Below are 20,234 nucleotides of genomic sequence, written 5' to 3' on the forward strand. Positions count from 1 at the left end.
CAAATGTCACCGGTGAAAAACCTCACAAGCACGCGCACCATAAAGGAGAAAGCTCTTACACACACTCTCAATGAAGTACTTTCACTGCCAAAGAGTTAACAAAACATTTTCTCTTTTTGCGTAAGAATTTTAACCTTGAACTGCGCAAGAATTTTAACCTTGAACTTTCTAGCTCTGTTCCCCTGATGTAGATATAAAACAATAATGTTATTAGATGACATCGCTTGTGGCGAAAAGGGACCTCTGCTGGATACGAAGCATCCGAACTGGAAAATGCTACACATGAACTAAAAATATATGATGGAGAGAGCCACAGCTTTGAGCTTTCCTGAGCAGAGTACTTCTTGGGATTGGATTTGTTCCCGGTGGAGATTTCCTGGTGGCTCAGACGGTAAAGAATCCTCCTGCAGTGTGGGAGACCTGGGTTCGATCCCTAGGTTGGGAAGATCCGCTGGAGAAGGGAATGACAACCCACTCCAGTACTCTTGCCTGGAGAATTCCATGGACAGAGGAGCCTGGCGGGCTACAGTCCATGGGGTTGCAAAGAGTCGGACACATCTGAGCAACTTTCACCTCACTGGTGGAGATCCTGAAAGCTATGCCTGTGGCAAGAGATGCTCACCAGGGCCATGAGGTTTCCGAGCCAGCGGCTCCCATATCTGTCCAATGTGGGTCTCATTCCTCAGATCTGAGCCATCGCTAGGGACAACAGAGAACAGTCTTGGGAAGAGCTGTGTGCACTACTGCATGAACCATCATGCTTCTGGGAAACATTGCTTCCAAATTTCTTTGGAGGAATCGTTTCTTCAAAGGAAATCATAACTGAAAGAAGAAACAGTGGCTCTGCCCTGCTTGAAATGGGGGCAGCCCAAAGGCTTGACACACCTCCCTGGCTTCTTACTTCCAACCCCACCCCTCCACCTCTGGGAGCCCAAGTCACCACAACCACCACCACAATGCCAAGCCCTACAATTTGGAAACACAGACTTTATCAACCTCATGAAAAGCACTCTGTGAGTTGAACAAGCCCTTGAAAACCTAAGATAAGGGAAAACAAGAGGGGAACAAACCTGAGATTGCATTAGTCACAGACATCAGCGGTGAGTGGAGAGCAGGAGTCACCCCCCAGACAGTATGATAGCCCACAATGCCAGCCAAGCCGAAAGTGGTCACCATCTGGGAAAAGGCTAAATTGGGAGCCGCGATGCCCAAACCTAGTATCCCAGTGAGACCTGGAGAAACAGGAAAGAATGTGAGCTCACATCCAATTATCTCAGGAGGATTAAAAGTACACGCACACCCACACACAAACAAACATGTGACATAGTCAAGGCTTTAAAATTTCACACCCTTGCAAATAATGAGTTGTTTTTTTAAAAGACATTTCATTATTGGGAAGGGAGGTGAAAGTGAGTTAAAGGTATTGTGAGCAAAACTTAACTTCCTGACCACCATCCCCTAAAATAAATTGTAAACATCTAGTAAAATTTATGAGTCACCTTAATAATAATTTGCACATTTTCCTCTGCATAACTTGTCCTCTTCTCTGCTCTAACTTTCATTGACGATGCCACATGTGTTTATACAAGTGTTTTTATTCCAGAATTATAGGCCTATAAAGGATCTACCAAAGCATTTCCTACTTGGGCAAGATACAACCTTTATAAGACAGACTTTAGGGAGGCCTATTTCATGTCACTCTCAGATTTAGCTGGGAAGAGGGATTTTAAAAGAGTAGGAAGGGTTTCATTCACTCCAGCACCTCCCCAAAACATATGGCTTCCACCCACCCGGGACAGAAGTTTTGCAATTGCTCCTGAATCTGGACTGGACTGCTGGCCAGGGCAGTCAGCTCCAGCCTCAATACCAAGTCAGCAAACAGGATTTTACAAAGAAAAAGGGAAAAAAATACAAATTAAATTAAGAATGTGCAGAATACAAACACTCAGCTCTCAACATACATCTTTAATTATCACCTTTCCTAACAGCAAACATGTGGATGGCTGTTCTGCAACAGAAGAAAGGGTTACCTAGCGGTCAGTGAAAACCAAATCATAATAGATGACCAGGATGCTGGAATTTAACGTCCTTGAATAAGGTACTTTTTCCCCTTGATATGGATTATTTCTTTACAAGTGGCATAGCTGAAACATTAGCAACTGACAAGTTACTTTGAACTATTCAGTAAGACTGTAGTTTTAAAAGTTTTTATTTTGTTTACTGGACACCCCACATGGCATAGTTCCCCATGATCTTAGCTCCCCAATCAGGGACTGAACCAGTGTTCCCTTCAGTAGAAGTGTGGAGTCTTAACCACTGGACCACTAGGGAAGTTTATGCAGTTTTATTTCCCTACCCACATATAAGACTTCCAGGGCTCCCGTGAATGGCCTGTTAACCATCTGGAGGGAGAGTTAGACAAAATATTGTTTTGAGCTTCAGTTAAGCATCAGAGAATCTGTGCAGGGTTATATTTAAGGATATGTTTTCTTAAGCCAGGCTGCCTGGTTCAAATTCTGGCTCTACTGCTTGCTAGCTGTGTGATCCCAGGCAACTTACTTAACCTCTCTGTGCTCCAGTAGTCTCTGTAACATTATTAATCCTTTCTGTCTTCATTTGGAAAAAGAAAATAATAATATGCCCAACTCATTGAGTTCTTATACGGAATAAATGAGCTAAGGCATGTGACGTGTTTAGCATGATGCCTAGCACTCACTAAATGCCCACATTAGTTATGAAGCAGTAAGTTATCATCACCTGCAATTAGTTGTATTGGCCATCTAAGATAGAAACTCCTCAGCTGAAGTTTTCCTATTAACTATTTAATAAACTAAAGTCTTTTCATTTGACATTCATTAATGTCAAATATGCTACATTTAGTCTCTATGATGAAGGAAAAAGAAAAGAAAAACGGGAAAAAAAAAAGGAAAAAAAGCAAATCACATTTTTTCAAGAAAGCTAGTTAACATATGGTAGAAGTGTTCCGGAAAAACACTTGGCTTTATTATAAAGGAGGAACTTTTTTCAGGGTACAGAAAAATAAACAGAAGGCCATCCTTTTATTCACTGGGATACGCCACTGTCACATCTATTAAAACACAATAAACTTTGACTCAATAAACATAAGAGAAACCTAGAAAAATAAATCATTGCTATATCTCACTACATTTCCTTATGAATCCCAAAGAGAAATGGAAATTTACAACCTACTGACCATATTCTCCAGTAATATGGTTCCTTCTTTTTAATAAGTAAGTGCAAACAGGGACACTGCTCCATCTATTCACAATGTTCACAACTAAAGGCTTTTTCAGTCATTTTGCTGAGACTTGCTCTTTATTCAAGGAGAGTTGCATATTTAGCTTAAAACATCTGGCCTCACATGGGAATCTGAAGAATGCTGAGGCTACAAGAATTCTGTGTGCTTGGTACCGGTCCTTAATTCTTTATAGTTTGCTTTTGTTTGTATTTTGGCTCTCACAGATCTAAACATTTTTAATTCATTCTATGAGATAGAAACCGACTTAAAATCAAATCTCCATATTTCAAATTCTAATAATTCATAGCCAGAATGAATATTTATCACTATTTTATGACAATTCTTTAGTGCTTTCATGAAGATTAACTGGAAAATGAAGAATCTATGTTAAACTGTAAAGAAAGAGATTAAAAACTTAAAAACTGAATTTTTTTTACTAGATGAATAACTTACTGTTTATTCTTAAAAGCAAATATTTGGCCTCCCATCTTACCCAGAGATACAGATAATCACAAGTGATGTTTTATAAACCACAAAAAATAAATCAATAACCACATTTAGATGAACTTTATAACACAATCTGACATACATCATTACTCATTATATTTGGTGTACATATATAAAAACATTAACAATTATATTTTAAATGTTTTTTATAAAAGAAAAGCATTAACCACCTATGTATTATTTCTTACTTGTTCATTCCAGCATTTACCCCAATGCCTACATCTCTGAGAGTGGACAATGCAGTCTCCAAGTCCACAGAGGTGGGACAGGTGACATGTTACATGTGAAAACTGCTTCTAACAAGTTCAAGTCCTGAGAATCCAATGAATGACAACTGCATTTCATTTACTAACTTTGACAGTTAATATATTACTCACATAATACAGTCATAATTCAAAGAAGCCTAAATCTTCATAGAAGGAACCCTTACCTGCTGTATAGACAGAAGCCGATGTCATCGTCTTCCTAAAGGGCGTGATAGTAGCTGCTTTTTCAGCCTCCAGCTCTGCCACTGTCTTCTGTTTTACTGGGGCACCTTGAGGAATATTTTTCGGTGTGGGAGCAGGGAAAATCACTTGGCCATCCTAACAGAAATTAGAAGAACAGCACTTTTTAAACCATCCAGCATTCAGTCAATTCAGTGTTGCAGAAAAACTCTTTGAAAAACAATTTTAAATAAATATAGAAGTTCATATAATTTATAACATCATTTTATATAAATATATAACATGTACATGCATGTTAAGTCACTTCCATCAGTCGTGTCCAACTCTCTGTGACCCTATTGGCTATAGCCCATCAGGATCCCCTGTCCGTGGGATTCTCCGGGCAAGGTGAGTTGCCATGCCCTCCTCCAGAGGATCTTCCTGACCCAGGGACTGAACCCACTTCTCTTATGTCTCCTGTATTGGCAGGTAGGTTCTTTACCATTAGCACCATATACATGTACATAAATATATAATGGCTGGGTCACGAAAACACACATATATGTACAATTTGTATGTGCATAGAACACATAAGGAAGAAAATAGAACTTAAAAGAAGATAGGTGGGGGAATGTTTAATTTTTACTTTATTCAGTTCTGGGGGTTTTGTTTGTTTTCTGTTTTTCAAAAGCAATACACATTTTAGGCGCTGCTGCTGCTGCTTCTGCTAAGTCGTTTAAGTTGTGTCTGACTCTCTGCCACCCCATAGATGGCAGCCCATCAGGCTCCCCTATCCCTGGGATTCTCCAGGCAAGAACACTGGAGTGGGTTGCCATTTCCTTCTCCAATGCGTGAAAGTGAAGTCGTTCAGTCGTGTCCGACTCAGCGACTCCATGGACTACAGCCCACCAGGCTCCTCCGCCCATGGGATTTTCCAGGCAAGAGTACTGGAGTGGGTTGCCATCGCCACCTTCTATTTTTTTAGGTGAGTCACATGTATATCTGCAATATTTTTTTTTAAGTTGTTCTGGATTTTTAAATAATTTTTATTGGCATAAACCCAACACATTGATACTTTATTAGAATATATCTCAATTCCAAGATAGGATTCTTCCATAAACAAAAATCCTAGAACAAATGCAAAATGAAAACACAGGAAGGAACAGATCTCTCCACTCACCTTCATCACTACAGTTCCTCTAATGACGTGACCCATTGTACCAAAGTCAAAGTCATCTTTCACTTCAAAGTAAAAATTATCTTTGTCCGGGCTGATAGCCTTCAGAAGCTTGGTGATGTTGTTGGAATACAGGGTGCTGGCCTGAGTGGCCATTCGGCTGGGAAGGTCTGTGTAGCCTATGTGAGTAATTCCCTAAATAAATAAAAATACAGTCAGAAAGGTCTATTACTACATGCTCACATTCTTTCCAGGATAATTCTCAGCCAAGGCTAAGTTTTGAAATTATACATCTTTATATACACACGAATACATATTTCAGAAAGAGCTTTAAATGTGATTATTTTTAATTTTAGAAAATTACCGGCCTCAGTTTCTCTAAATATTTAAAGCAACAAACACCCTCTCACAAATCACTAAAGATGAAGGATCAGGATCATAGCAAGAGGAAGCTCTGAGCTATACCTTATGAACATAAAGTTCTCCTGGCTTGGTGGTTTCAAAGTTTCCGCCAGCCTCAGCAGCTAAATCCACAACAACTGAACCTTCCTTCATGGACTCGATCATTTCTTTATTAAACAAAATGGGAGCTTTTTTACCTAGTAAAACCAAAGAAAACAGAAAACAGTATAAAGCACATGGTGAGTTTTTAAAACTCTATATTCTAATTATTATGGTAGTCTCTGAGTACTCACAAATTAAACCCTTTCAAGAAACCCCTTAAAGCCCATAACAAAGGTAAGGCTGGTCACCTAAGGAAGAAATGGGATGAGCATGAACCGCAAAGCCAGTGGGCAGGAAGGAGCCACTGAACTAGCAAACAGCTCTTGCCATCTGCTAACCACAGAAACCTCAACTAGCACTGCTCTTTCCAGCTGGTTTACATCCAGCTCCACTTGTGGAAAAAAAAAAATCAACGTTTTACCTGTTTTTTGTAAATGCATAATAAATAAGCTAGTAAGAAAACTGTGTGCATGAGAACTGGACAATTCATAAACACCACAAATGTCAAGGGAATATTCAGTAGTAATCTATGAATTCCAACACAGTATTTCCAGTCATCTGAATCAATGTCACCAGATTTTCCCACATACTATATTGCGCTGTGCATGCCAAGTCACCTCAGTCGTGTCCAACTCTTGGTGATGCCATGGACTGTAGCCCGCCAGGCTCCTCTGTCCAAGGGGTTTCTCCAGGCAAGTATATTGGAGTGGGTTGCCCTCCTCCAGGTGATCTTCCCAACCCAAGGATCGAACCCCACGTCTCTTATGTCTCCTGCGCTAGCAGACAGGTTCTTTACTACTAGCACCACTTGGGAACCTTAATTTAATACAGGATAACTTTGAGGAGAAACAGAGGAGTACCATGATATGGAAATGATAGAATACCAGAACTCGAAAAAACTCTTAGAAATCACCCATACATTTTTATTCCCACTCAACAAGTATTTATTCTGTACCTCTGTTGAGTCGAGTTCCATGACTGGTGCTGGGAATTTACTGGTAGATAAACAGAAAAGATCCCTGTTCTTGTGGGGCATACTCTGCACAAGACATTTCACATTTTAAATCATACACTAATTCTTACACAGAGAATAAAGCTCCGAACACAAGGATTTTTCAAGCTAACATACATCAATCAGTATGTTCAACAGGGGCTCACGTGGTAGGTATAATATCTTGTTCAAGTTTCACAAAACAATGTAAATATCTAAGCCAAAAGAAAAAGGGCATGAACTTGTGAGATTGACTATCGGAAAACAGAGAGCTAAAAGGCTAATTATTTCTTCTTCTGAAAGTTTTCAACTCTGAATGAATGTTAATAAAAACACTGTCAATTTTATAAATGGAAATCAACTAAAAGTAAAATTTTCATTATAATAATCTATTTTTCAGACTATTTGACTGGAATACATGTGATTTGAAAAAGAAAAATAACCTTTCTTTGTAGCACATGTAAAAAAAAAAAAGTTATAAAGATACAAGTGAGTGAACCTCCTTTCTCAATGCAAACTTAACACTTCCAAGATCAAGCCCAACTCCTAAGTCTCCTATGACTGAAGGCCTTTCTCCTCCAGCTGAAGCACTCTGCCTAGCATTCCTTCTCATTACTGCTCCAGTGGACTGTCTGCTCCAACCATACTGGTTTGTTAGGGAAGATCTGAGGCTCTCTTTTGAGTCCCCATGGAAAGGAGCAAGAATGAGGAGGTCTTTGCTTCCCTGATACCTCAGTTGGTAAAGAATCCACCTGCAATGCAGGAGACCCCTGTTTGGTTCCTGGGTTGGGATGATCCCCTAGAGAAGGGATAGGCTACCCACTCCAGTATTCTTGGGCTTCCCTGGTGGCTCAGATAGATGGTAAATAATCTGCCTGCAATGCAGGAGACCTGGGTTCGATCCCTGGGTTTTGGGAAGATCCCCTGGAGAAGAGAAAGGCTACCCATTCCAGTATTCTGGCCTGGAGAAGTCCATGGGGGTCGCAAAGAGTGGGGCACGACTGAGTGAATTTCACTTCACTTTCCCAAAGACAACTCCCAGAAGTCCTGGTAGCTTCATACTTCTCAAAATTCTCTGGAATTTTGCATTCCTTTCCTCTAGGCTCCCACGCTACAGTCCAATAAAGGCACCTTCAATATTTTAACCTTTACTCGAGCATGGGAATTTGGGAATGCAAACCACACACATCTTAGGATTCTTCAAAATAAAGGTCATGCTGCTCTGTTCTGCGGGTATTTAAAGTTATGTGTGATAGAGTTGCTTCCACATTAGGGAGCAAATTTAAAGGGGTAAATTTGACTGTCATCACTACCCACCTCTGGTGCCTCATCTCTACTAAGCCTCATCTAATAGAACCTCATCTCTACTAACCAGACTCATGTTTGTCACAGGTTTTCCTCCCACCTGTCTTGTGCCTTCTGGTCTGAGGTTGACATGCCTTAAACTACTCTTTTGACTATAACCAATTAAGATACAGGTCTACCCCCTTTGACTTCTAACTGCACCAACTTTACAACCATTGACCTCACAAATTTGATCTGGCATCTAACTAACATCTCCTGCCCCCAAAATTCTGAATTCCTTCTACCTTCTGAGATAACTATAGCTACAGCTCAGACCCTGGATCTGTAATGCTGCCCACTTTATAAGATGTCAAGTGGCCAAAACCATTTAGGCTCCCTAGAATACATCTAATGAACCACCTATTTATTTCTCTTCTTTGATTTTACTTATTCAACCTACACAAAGCAATTCTACAGTGGCTCACACACACATATATGTCCGCTGCAACAGAGGTAACAGGTGTTCTGGCCATATTAGCACTCTGAAACTCAATCTCCTTGAAAGAATAGCATTTTCTTTCACATAAAATATTTTATTTAATATATAGCCAAATAATGGGAATGTAAGTCAAAAAAATATATTTAAAGTCATAGAGGAATGTTTAAAAAACATGGAATTATTACAAGTAAAAAGTACACAACAAAACAGTAGGTATAGGGTGTTCCCTCCCATTTAGTAAAAAATAAAATTATACACATATATATGAATGTTTCAAGCATACACCCACACACACACAAAAAAAAAAAATACTACAAATACTATATAATTCCTGGGCTTCCCTGGTAACTCAGCTGGCAAAGAATTCACCTGCAATGCAGGAGACCCCAGTTTAATTCCTAGGTTAGGAAGATCCCCTGGAGAAGGGACAGACTACCCACTCCAGTATTCTTGGGCTTCTCTGGTGGCTCAGATGTGGGCTGCAATGTGGGAGACCTGGGTTCGATCCTTGGGTTGGGAAGATCCCCTGGAGGAGGGCATGGCAACCCACTCTAGTATTGCCTAGAGGATTCCATGGACAGAATAGCCTGGTGGGCTGTAGTCCATGGGGTCATAAACAGTCAGACACGACTGAGTAACTAAGTACACATGCATATAGTTCCTAGAAAATTTTATAGAGTCTGTTTGACAGTATCAGGATATCTTTGAGTGATAAGACTAATTTATTTTCTTCTTTATGCTTTTTCTTATCTCCCAAGTTTTCTAGAAGAGCTTGCTTTAATGTTATTGCTTTAAAAATTCAATAAGGGCTACAGGGAATACAATGATGAATGTAACAGTGCAGCTGTCTTTAAGAACTCACATGTGGACTAAGTTTTTGAAAATTCTGAAAAGTGCAGAAATGCAAATTAAAAACAGAAGGGAAAAAACAGAGCCAAAAGAGGAGCAGAATAGTGCATAAAAATTCCAAATGAGCAAATCCTCAAAAGATTAGGTCAAGAGAGGGAAAGACTGAAAAGGAAATTTCAAAATACTATCTTACCCTGATGGCCTACTGTGACAAAAATGTAATAAATGCCAAGTGTGGCATTACAAAATGGAAAGAACAAAAAAATAATAAGATGATAAGTTAGCTTTTCAGGGGGAAATCTACCCAAACCTAACGTTTATTTCAAATTAAACTCTGAACTCTATAGGTTAGAATTAATTATGAAAGAATCACCACACAAAGAGAAGAAAAGATATCCTTGGTAAATCTCTCTCTTGTCTTTAGACTGAAAAGTACTTCTTCAATTTCAGCGATGGGAAAAATTACAAAGGAAAACATCAAGAAATTTAAATATGAAAAGGTATATATTACTATCCTCAGAAGAACATAAACATGACACAAAATTAATGCAATAAAAAGTTTACAGGAAATTCAAATAGAAACAAAACAGTACACTAAGATCCTAATAGATAAATGAACAGCAAATGCAAATGGCTAATTCAGAGAGAAAGGTAACAACCCAATGAAAACAGTTCACCCTCAGTAAGAACCAAAGAAATGTGAGAACACACACATATATATACTACCATGTGTAAAACAGATAGCTAGTTGGAAGCTCCTATATAGCACAGAGAGCTCAGCTGGGTGTTCTGTGATGACCTAAAGGGGGAGGATGGGGGTTGGGGTGGAAGGGAGGCTCAAGAGGGAAGGCATAAATGTACACATATAACTGATTTATGTTCTTGCATAGCAGAAACTAACACAACACTGTAAAGCAATTATAATCCAATTTTTAAAAATAATATATTAAAAAAAGAAAGAAAAAGAAATGTGAGTACAAAGAATGAGATATATTTTTGCCCTCAAACTGAAAGAGTCAACAAAATCTTGAATACTGATGAAATGAAACAATTAATTGGATGATCTATTGATGAGACTATAAACTACATAATCTTCCAGGAAAGCATGGTTTATCAAGTGTTTACCAAATTGCCAAAAATACTAATATTCATCTACTAATTCTACTTCCTAGATTTGATTAATCCCGGGGAAATAACTGAAAATACAGATAGAGGAATAAAGCAGAAAAAAATGTTAGTATATCATTTTTAATTGACAAAAACTGGAAATACATAAAAAGCTTAACTTTGGGAGAACAGTTAAATAAATACAGTACATTCAAACAAGAAAATTCTAACAAAACCATTAAAATATATTTATAGGGAGTTCTTAATGACTCATTATATTAAGGGGGAAACTTAAAAGAGTATTAGTGGGGTAGGTAAGAAAGCTATTTTATCTTTATCTAATGTGTGGAGAAGGCAATGGTACCCCACTACAGCACTCTTGCCTGGAAAATCCCATGGATGGAGGAACCTAGTAGGCTGCAGTCCATGGGGTGGCTAAGAGTCAGACACGACTGAGCGACTCTCCTTTCACTTTTCACTTTCATGCATTGGAGAAGGAAATGGCAACCCACTCCAGTGCTCTTGCCTCAAGAATCCCAGGGACGGGGGAGCCTGATGGGCTGCCGTCTATGGGGTCACACAGAGTCGGACACGACTGAAGCGACTTAGCAGCAGCAGCAGCAATATGATAAAAATGCATGGGAAAAAGGCTGAGAGGAAATGGTAAAATGTTAATAGTATTTTTCACTGAGTAGAAGGATCACAAATGATCTTTATTTTCTACTTTGTACTCTACTGTATTTCCAACAAAAGTCACACACTATTTTTATAAAAATAAATAAACAAAGCATAATCACAACCAGTTTCCCCTTTAAGTAGAGGATAGAGATTAAAGAGTTGTACTAGAAGAATTAAAATAATTAAGAAATAACCCTTACCCAGTCTGTTTACTTACCAACAGAAAACACTTCACTCAAAATCCTCTGCCCTCCCTGCTATAGCAAAGGAAGCTATACAGTAAGGAAAGCCTTTCAAAGAGTGAACCCAAATCCTTACACAGGGAGACAGAATCATAACTAAGGATGGATAGCAAGCAGGAAGATGCACACAGAGTTTTTTTTATATAACATAGAAAAGAATAAATCCAACTTTTGGAGATGTCCCATAATACCCGATACCATTTCTGTCCTTTATTGAGCCCATCTTTGCATGAAATGTTCCCTTGGTATCTCTAATTTTCTTGAAGAGATCCCTAGTCTTTCCCATTCTGTTGTTTTCCTCTATTTCTTTGCATTGATCACTGAGGAAGGCTTTCTTATCTCTTCTTGCTATTGTTTGAAACTCTACATTCAGATGTTTTTATCTTTCCTTTTCTCCTTTGCTTTTCGCTTCTCTTCTTTTCACAGCTATTTGTAAGGCCTCCCCAGGCAGCCATTTTGCTTTCATTTTTGCATTTCTTTTCCATGGGGATGGTCTTGATCCCTGTCTCCTGTACAATGTCACGACCCTCAGTCCATAGTTCATCAGGCACTCTATCTATCAGACCTAGTCCCTTAAATGTATTTCTCACTTCCACTGTATAATCATAAGGGATTTGATTTAGGTCATACCTGAATGGTCTAGTGGTTTTCCCTACTTTCTTCAATTTAAGTCTGAATTTGGCAATAAGGAGCTTATGATCTGAGCCACAGTCAGCTCCCGGTCTTGTTTTTGCTGACTGTATAGAGCTTCTCCATCTTTGGCTGCAAAGAATATAATCAATCTGATTTTGGTGTTGACCATGTGGTGACATCCATGTGTAGAGTCTTCTCTTGTGTTGTTGGAAGAGGGTGTTTGCTATGACCAGTGTGTTCTTTTGGCAAAATTCTATTAGCCTCTGCCCTGCTTCATTCCGTATTCCAAGGCCAAATTTGCCTGTTACTATGGTTTTTCCAGTGGTCATGTATGGATGTTAGAGTTGGACTGTGAAGAAAGCTGAGTGCCAAAGAATTACTTTTGAACTGTGGTGTTCGAGAAGACTCTTGAGAGTCCCTTGGACTGCAAGGAGAGCCGACCAGTCCATTTTAAAGGAGATCAGCCCTGGGTATTCTTTGGAAGTACTGATGCTAAAGCTGAAACTCCAGTACTTTGGCCACCTCATGCGAAGAGTTGACTCATTGGAAAAGACTCTGATGCTGGGAGGGATTGGGGGCAGGAGGAGAAGGGGATGACAGAGGATGAGATGGCTGGATGGCATCACCAACTCGATGGACGTGAGTTTGAGTGAACTCCAGGAGATGGTGATGGACAGGGAGGCCTGGTGTGCTGTGATTCATGGGGTCACAAAGAGTTGGACACAACTGAGAGACTGAAGTAAACTGAACTAATACCCCACTGACAGCCCAGTACAGATCCTAGACACATGGATAAAAGATCAAATAAGCATATCAGGTGTTTCAGCACAGGACTGTATAAGGAGGCAGAAAGATTAATAAAAGGAGGCAGATGCAAGGGTTTTGTTAGAGGCATGCTTGGGTTTTCCCCTTTTGACTGCTCATTTCTGTTGATTTTATCATTTATTTGCAAAAGATGAGAAACACAAAAAGATCAAAACTTACATCTCTTTAAACCACCCCCCTCAAAAAAAGAATCACTATGATTGAAAAAACTCAACAAGGATAAAAAAATATTAATATATTTCCTGGCACAAAACAAACTGTGGATTAAAGGTTTGGGGAGATGTCCAACTTCATGAACTATTTCTTGGTTTCTTCTGGTTCATGAACATTAAGTTCCTGGTAAGATTCCTCCCTCCCAGTTGGGAGTTTACTTCCGTACTTTTGCCAAAACAATCATAGAACATCATGCACTCATAGTCATCATTCAAGTATGTATCTATGCACTGACTCAACTGATACCCATTCAGTGCCTACCATGTACAGGCTAAATGGGGAAGGAGAGCTGTACTTATAGCTCTGAGGTCTAACAGTTTAGGACTGAAGGAGGTTGCATTCAAAGATCAGGGAACATTTTAATTAGGAGAATAACTGAGATATTTATAACACTCATCTAAAAATTTTAATTATAGAGTTTCCCAATTGGATGGCCATTATTTGGGGTAAGTAGAGGTGCCATGGGCTTCCCTGGTAGCTCAGTGGTAAAGAACCTGCCTGCCAATGCAGGAGACAGGAGTTCAATCCCTGGAACAGGAAGATCCCCTGAAGGAAATGACAACCCACTCCAGTATTCTTGCCTGGGTAATTCCATGGACAGAGAAGCCTGGTGGGCTATAGTCCATGGGGTCACAAAAGAGTCAGAACAACTTAGTGACTAAACAGTAACAACAGACAAGAGGTGCCATAGATTAATATAAGGTATTCTTGAATCTTTGTGTACACGCAGAACTGAGTGCAGGCTGAAAAAATGCCTCACACGTGTGCACTGTTTCTTGATGTGTGCCTATATGGCAGTGCGTCACACATATTTATTCTGAAATGTGACTGAATTAATAGTAGCTTTCATACTCTTGTGTTTTCTTATTAAATGAATACTAAGATGTAGTTGTTAAAATGGCAAATACAAAAACTTCTAGAAAAGATTGCATGCCAAGTCGCTTGTGTCCGACTCTTTGCAACCTTATGGATTATAGCCCTCCAGGCTCCTCTGTCCATAGATTCTCCAGACAAGAATACTGGAGTGGGTAGCTGTGCCCTCCTCTAGGGAATTTTCCTAACCCAGGGATCAAACCCATGTCTCTTAAGTGTCCTGCACTGGCGCCACCTGGGTTTCTAAAAATAGCTTTAACAACTTACTGCTGTGTGGCAAAAGAATATACCACTGGCCTCTACAACACTAAATTCAAACAGATTTAGGTTAAACTAAACACCAACAGCTAAAGCTTTCCTGGAAAGTTCTACAAAATGTTATTTATACCTCTCTGAGTAAATCAGGTCTAACATGATCATCTGAAATAATTTTCAGATTCTGTCTTAGCAGAAAAAGAATCAAGCCCTCACAGACAACTTTAATGACACCACAAAAAAAAAGAGGAAAATTCAGAGGAAACCACTAAAAATATTAAGAACAACAAGACACCAAGATGAAAAAGGTTTACCACAAAGTTTTATAATAATTCCAAAGAACATTTAGCATTACTTACTGGAATTATTCAATGGCATTTAATCAGATGGGGAAATTCCTAACTTCCTGGCCTGTAAGGCATCAAATTAAGCAGGCTCAAGAAAAACTTTCTGCTTTAACCAGAACATAGTATATTTAACAATATAGTAACAAAGAGATTAATAATATAACTTATTAAATATATTTATACAAACCAAAATAGATTTCTTGTGAACAAGTACTATAAACACAAGGATAATTTTAATATATTAACTACTATATTGACTACATGCAAAACAGAGCATGTAAAGATGTTCTGAACTGTAGTATTTATCCATTAAGGAGTATTATTCAAGAACACAGTTTTACATTGAGCACTGGTGTTTATCCAGCATCCTCTTGTCACTACTCTGACTTTCATTTTCTCGACATAGTCCATGAGCTTTAAAGAGAAATGACCTGAAACTACTCCAAAGGCAGGCCTGGCTGGCCCAAGGATAACTTATTGATGACCTGTTCAGAAATCCAGGTGTAAGCTGAGGGACCAGCCTACACTGATTGGTTCAAAAGTGGTGATGTTGGGACTTCTTTGGTGGCTAAGACTCTCAGCTCCCAATGCAGGGGGCACAGGTTCAATCCCTGGTCAGAGAACTAGAACCCACATGCTCCAACTAAGACCCAGATAAACAAGTAAAAACAAATATTTTTTAAAGTGAAGACATTACCCAGTCAAAGTAAATAAGAATGAGGGAAAGTGTGTGAAGGGCTTCTGAAAAAGAAGTTTCCTTGCTCTTCAAGAGGGAGTCATCAGACTCGCTTGCCTTGTCCTCTGGTGGTGTAATGTTCTGCGCACACTGCGGCCTGAAGCTACTTCTGCCTCTACCCCTGAGGATGAAACCAACCAGAGAGGGCCGAGCTGAGAGGACAAAGGAGCGCAGCAGGGTTCCCCAGAGCACACGTCTCCAGTTATAACTGGACTTTTTCCATTACAAGTGACAAGTGAAAGTCACCCAGTCATGTCTGACTCTTTGTGACCCAATGGGCTATAGTCAATGGAATTCTCCATGCCAGAATACTGGAGTGTGTAGCCTTTCCCTTCTCCACGGGATCTTCCCAACCCAGGAATCAAACTGAGATCTCCCACATTGCAGGCAGATTCTTTACCAGCTGAGCCACAAAGGAAGCCTAGTTTTTTCAGTTGCAAGACCCAACAAATCTCCTTTCCGGTTTAAGGCAGATTGTGCTGGAACATCTGCTTCTGGCAGCCAAAGGCATTCTAACTTATACACACCAAAGGCTCTTCTGGAATTTCAAAATCACAGATAGGGTTCAAATATTGAATTTTAAAATATAAAAATGTTACAGATCAGGTCAAAAGGTGTTTTATACAAATATATGTATACATAAGGAAAAAAGAGATCCTTGGTTATGTAATAGATTGGATGTGGCAAAAAAACTGCTGAACATGTGAACCACTGATCTAATGAGTCTCTGATTCTGCCAAGTGTGGCAGACACAGCAACAGATAGATCCAACCCCCTCCAGCTCTGTTATCACTGGAGAAGCTACAGATAGCTGTGTTTGTGAACAAAAAGAGATTCTGAGAGTGAAAGTGCTGTTCGCTCAGTCATGTCCAACTCTTTGCAACCCCATGGACTGTAGCCCTCCAGGCTCCTCTACCATGGGATTCTTCAGGCAAGAACACTGGAGTGGGTTGCCATGCCCTCCTCCAGGGGATCTTCCTGACCCATCAGAGTCTCCCACATTGCAAGCAGAGTCTTCACCATCTGAGCCACCAGGGAGTACGGAATGATCCTGACCTAAGCTTAAATAGTCAAGTAGAGTACGTTACATGTGAATGCTCTTCTTGGAACTAGACAAAAATTTTCTCTGCCTAATTAATTATTTGTATAAGGAACCAGAGAAAAAGTCAGGCTGGCAAAAATTTGACTTTTACAAATTGGATGCCTCAAGATATTTCTAAAGGTAATACTTAGCAAAAAGGGTAAGTCAACAGCATGTTTTAGCAGATTAGAGAAATCCCTAAAGATTTATTTAAAGAAGAAACCTAAAAACAAGCCTTTACCCAATAACTAGAGAACACATTTATAAAAATTTTCCCAGGATTATCTTAATAATTTACCTGTTATAGCTATAAAATTCTGTATAGATAAAAATTAAAATTAGTCAAGGCTTTACCATGGAATCATAATCTATGGGAATTCTCAAAAAAAGGAAAACAACCTACCAAATTTAAATGGTAACATAAAAAGGAAACGTATATTATATAACATATATGTAAATATATATTACATTAAGCAATAGTTAGTTGCACAGTTGTGTCTGACTCTTTGCAATCCCATGAACTGTAGCCTGCCCGGCTCCTCTGTCCATGGAATTCTCCAGACAAGAGTACTGGAGTGAGTTGCCATTCCCTTCTCCAGAGGATCTTCCCCACCCAGGGATGGATGTCTTCTACACTGGCAGGCAGGTTCTTTACCACTAGCACCACCTGGGAAGCCCATTTAGGTGTACCTCAGCTACCAAAATCCCTAAAAAGATTAATGAATATTTATTATACACTAATTTATAAAACAATTAGGAAGTTATTTTTTAATAGAAATAATACTGTTTATTTTCTTTTCCATGTCAGAAAACTTAGAATGAGATGGACGAAAAAGGCTTAATGAAACTGGTATCTTCAGAAAAGTCAGATGAAAAGCAAGTTAAGTCACGGTTTTCCACAGTGAAATCCATGCTAGATTGCCATCTAATGGCAATGGTTTTGTAACTTCATGAGTTATGTCCATAAGCTTGAAGATTTCAGAGACTATCTCTGACATGCCACGAAATGCTCAAGAATGTCCAGACCTTCTACTGCAAAATTCAACGAGCTGTTCAGTCTGGGTACCATCTGCAAGACAAGCATCACCAATGGAAGAAAGGAGATTATGCTAAAACTCTACGTGCCAGGCCCTACGCTGGGCTTTTTCTCTTAACAAGTCCTCAGAACAGCTCTGTAAGATGAAAATGTTTACCTCCTTTTCAGAGATGAGAAATCTGAAGTTAAGAGAGACACATCAGCTGTTAAGTAGTGGAACTAGAATTTGAATCTACTCTGTCTGGTTCTAAATCCATGATCTGATCGCCAATGAATGGATTAAACATAAGCAGTTATAAGGGATGTCCCCAGTGGCTCAGTGGTAGAGAATCCGCCTACAATACAGGAGATGCAGGTTCAATCCCTGGGTCAGGAAGATCCTCTGAAGAAGGAAATGGCACCCCACTTTAGTACTCTTGCCTGGAAAATTCCATGGGCAGAGGAGTCAGGCGGGCTACAGTCCATAGGGTCGCCAAGAGTCAGACACAACTGAAGCGACTGAGCATACACACAGTACAGGGGAAGAGGAAAGCAGCTTTCAGCTCCTCACCAAAGTCCACATTTGCTATGGGCTGAATTGCGTCCCCAGAAAAATTTGTATGTTGAAGCCCTAACCCACAGTAACTCAGAATATGACTATATTTAGAGGTAGAACCTTTAAAGAGATGATTATATTAAATGAGGCCATCAGGGTGGGCTCCAGTCCAATATGACTGGTATCCTTAAAACAAGAGAATATGAAGACACGCACACACAAAAAAAGACACCCAGACTATATGAGGACGCACCAGAAGAGGCTCTCTGCGAGCCCAGGAAAGAAGCCTCAGAAGAAACCAAACCTGCCGACACCTTGATCTTGGATTTCTAGGCTCCAGACAATAACAAAATAAATTTCTATCATTTAAGCAACACCACCACACACCTCCCCCCAGTCTGTGAGATTTTGTTATGGCAGCCTTAGCAAACTACCCACAGTGTTCTCTTATTTCTGCGGGCACTGTTAGACTACGATTCCCAGCTTCTGTCACAGTTAGGTCTGACCACGTGACTAGGTCTTTCGCAAGAGAAATGTTAGCAGAGGTGGTATGTGCCACTTCTGGGCATCCCATGCACACTCCTCCATGGCCCTTTGCTGCTAGTCAGTGGAACAGACACAGTATCCTGAGTGACTTTCAGAGCCTTATCACCATTACGGTGATACTGTCGTACTTGAATCCCAGAAGACTGCAAGAAGAGCTGCCCTCCAATGTGTCAATCACCCTATTACTGTTAACTGACCAGGAAATAAATGTCTATAATGTCTGAGCTCTGGGGTGAATTTGTTAGGCAGCTAGACCACCCTAACTAATACTGAGACAGAGGAAAGAAGGAAGAACAGAAATGCACATGATGGAAGGTGCTGGTTGTAGCTGTAACTCTATTGGGTGCTCCTCACCAGAGCAGCATCAGTCTCCCAATTCTTTTCATCTCAAGGACTGCCAGGGAGGGGAACACAATGCTTCCCAATCTTGCAACACACTTTGGGAGAAACAACAGACCAAACCAGAAGATTCTGTGCCATAAATCTTCCTAATGGATATCTGTTAAATTCGGCCCATTCTCTCACTAAATGCGCTCAAACATACTCTAAACAATCAAGACTGGCACATGATGGAAAACTTCACAACTTTGGCACCTTCTTCTTGATGACAAGTTGTCCTGCTCTGCTGAAAGTTACAAAGAGGTGTGTAGACAGCCTGTGGTTACCAACCCTTGATGTTGCAACATTTAAGTATTTCTCTCTGTCCTTCAAAATTCTCAAAACAAATGAAACTTCATACAATATTTTAAAAATTCCATACAATCATACAATGCATTTATTGGAGAGGAGGCTGGTATATGAGTCAGATTAGTCAGTAAAACAAAGTTAAACCATTCTTCAAAAAAAATTGGAAATCACTGATCTGTACAGTTCTGTCCTATTAGATCACAACGCTTACAGAATGAAAAGAATAAACCTGAAAAACAAAGCTTCACTTTAGAGAATAACCTTGAGTAGTTATCGAAACAATAATATCTTTGTGGAATTTCATAAATGAAGATACGTATATTGCTGAATCAATTATGCTCCTGCCTAAAAGAACAAGTTTGAAAATTACTGTGGAAAGTTACTCTTTTGTACTATATTTCTACTCTATATGAAAGATGGATTCCAAGAGACAGATGGAGATCTGATGGAGAACCAGTGTTGATTTTCCAGGAGACTGTGACAGCCCTCAGGTTAGGTCTCCTATGTGTAAGGCCCTTGCATATCAAGGGAGAACATCCCCTCCCAATTCCCCAGAGTCATGCAAAACTACCACAAAAGTCCTTTGCAGGCAGATTCTTTACCATTGAGCCCCTAGGGAAGCCCAAAAATAAAAAGTACCGTTACCCTAATCTTCATTGTGCCTTAAAAAGGTCCAAGCATATATGGCCTAAGCCATTATAATTTATACCAACCAATGAATAGCCTCCCTCCTGGCTGACAGGGTACTTCTAACTCCTGAACAGACCATCCCACTACTTCCTCTAAGTCTTTCTTCTGAGAGGCCTAGCTAATCACCTCAAATTGCAAATATGGCAAGAGTAATAGTTTCGAAAATTTAAGAAAGCTAGTTTCCTTTCTTAGTTTAAGACTAGCCTCTGCAGTATTCCTACCCAAGAGTATTCTATCTTTCCTTGGATAGCACTG

General features: G+C 39.7%; 1 protein-coding gene across 4 annotated transcripts in view; it reads right to left on the reverse strand.

Annotated features, from left to right (window-relative positions):
* Positions 1-20,234, reverse strand: part of NNT (nicotinamide nucleotide transhydrogenase) — a 93,943-nt gene that overhangs the window by 41,667 nt on the left and 32,042 nt on the right. For all 4 annotated transcript variants that reach the window (XM_005694731.3, XM_005694732.3, XM_013972774.2 and 1 more), the window contains exons 8-11: positions 5,834-5,967; positions 5,372-5,563; positions 4,197-4,350; positions 1,071-1,232 (exon numbers count right to left, since the gene is read on the reverse strand). In XM_005694731.3, coding sequence (XP_005694788.1) covers positions 1,071-1,232; positions 4,197-4,350; positions 5,372-5,563; positions 5,834-5,967 — 642 coding nt within the window. The remainder of the gene's footprint in view (positions 1-1,070; positions 1,233-4,196; positions 4,351-5,371; positions 5,564-5,833; positions 5,968-20,234) is intronic.

The sequence above is a fragment of the Capra hircus genome, chromosome 20 (assembly GCF_001704415.2).
Source record: "Capra hircus breed San Clemente chromosome 20, ASM170441v1, whole genome shotgun sequence".
Lineage (NCBI taxonomy): Eukaryota > Metazoa > Chordata > Mammalia > Artiodactyla > Bovidae > Capra > Capra hircus.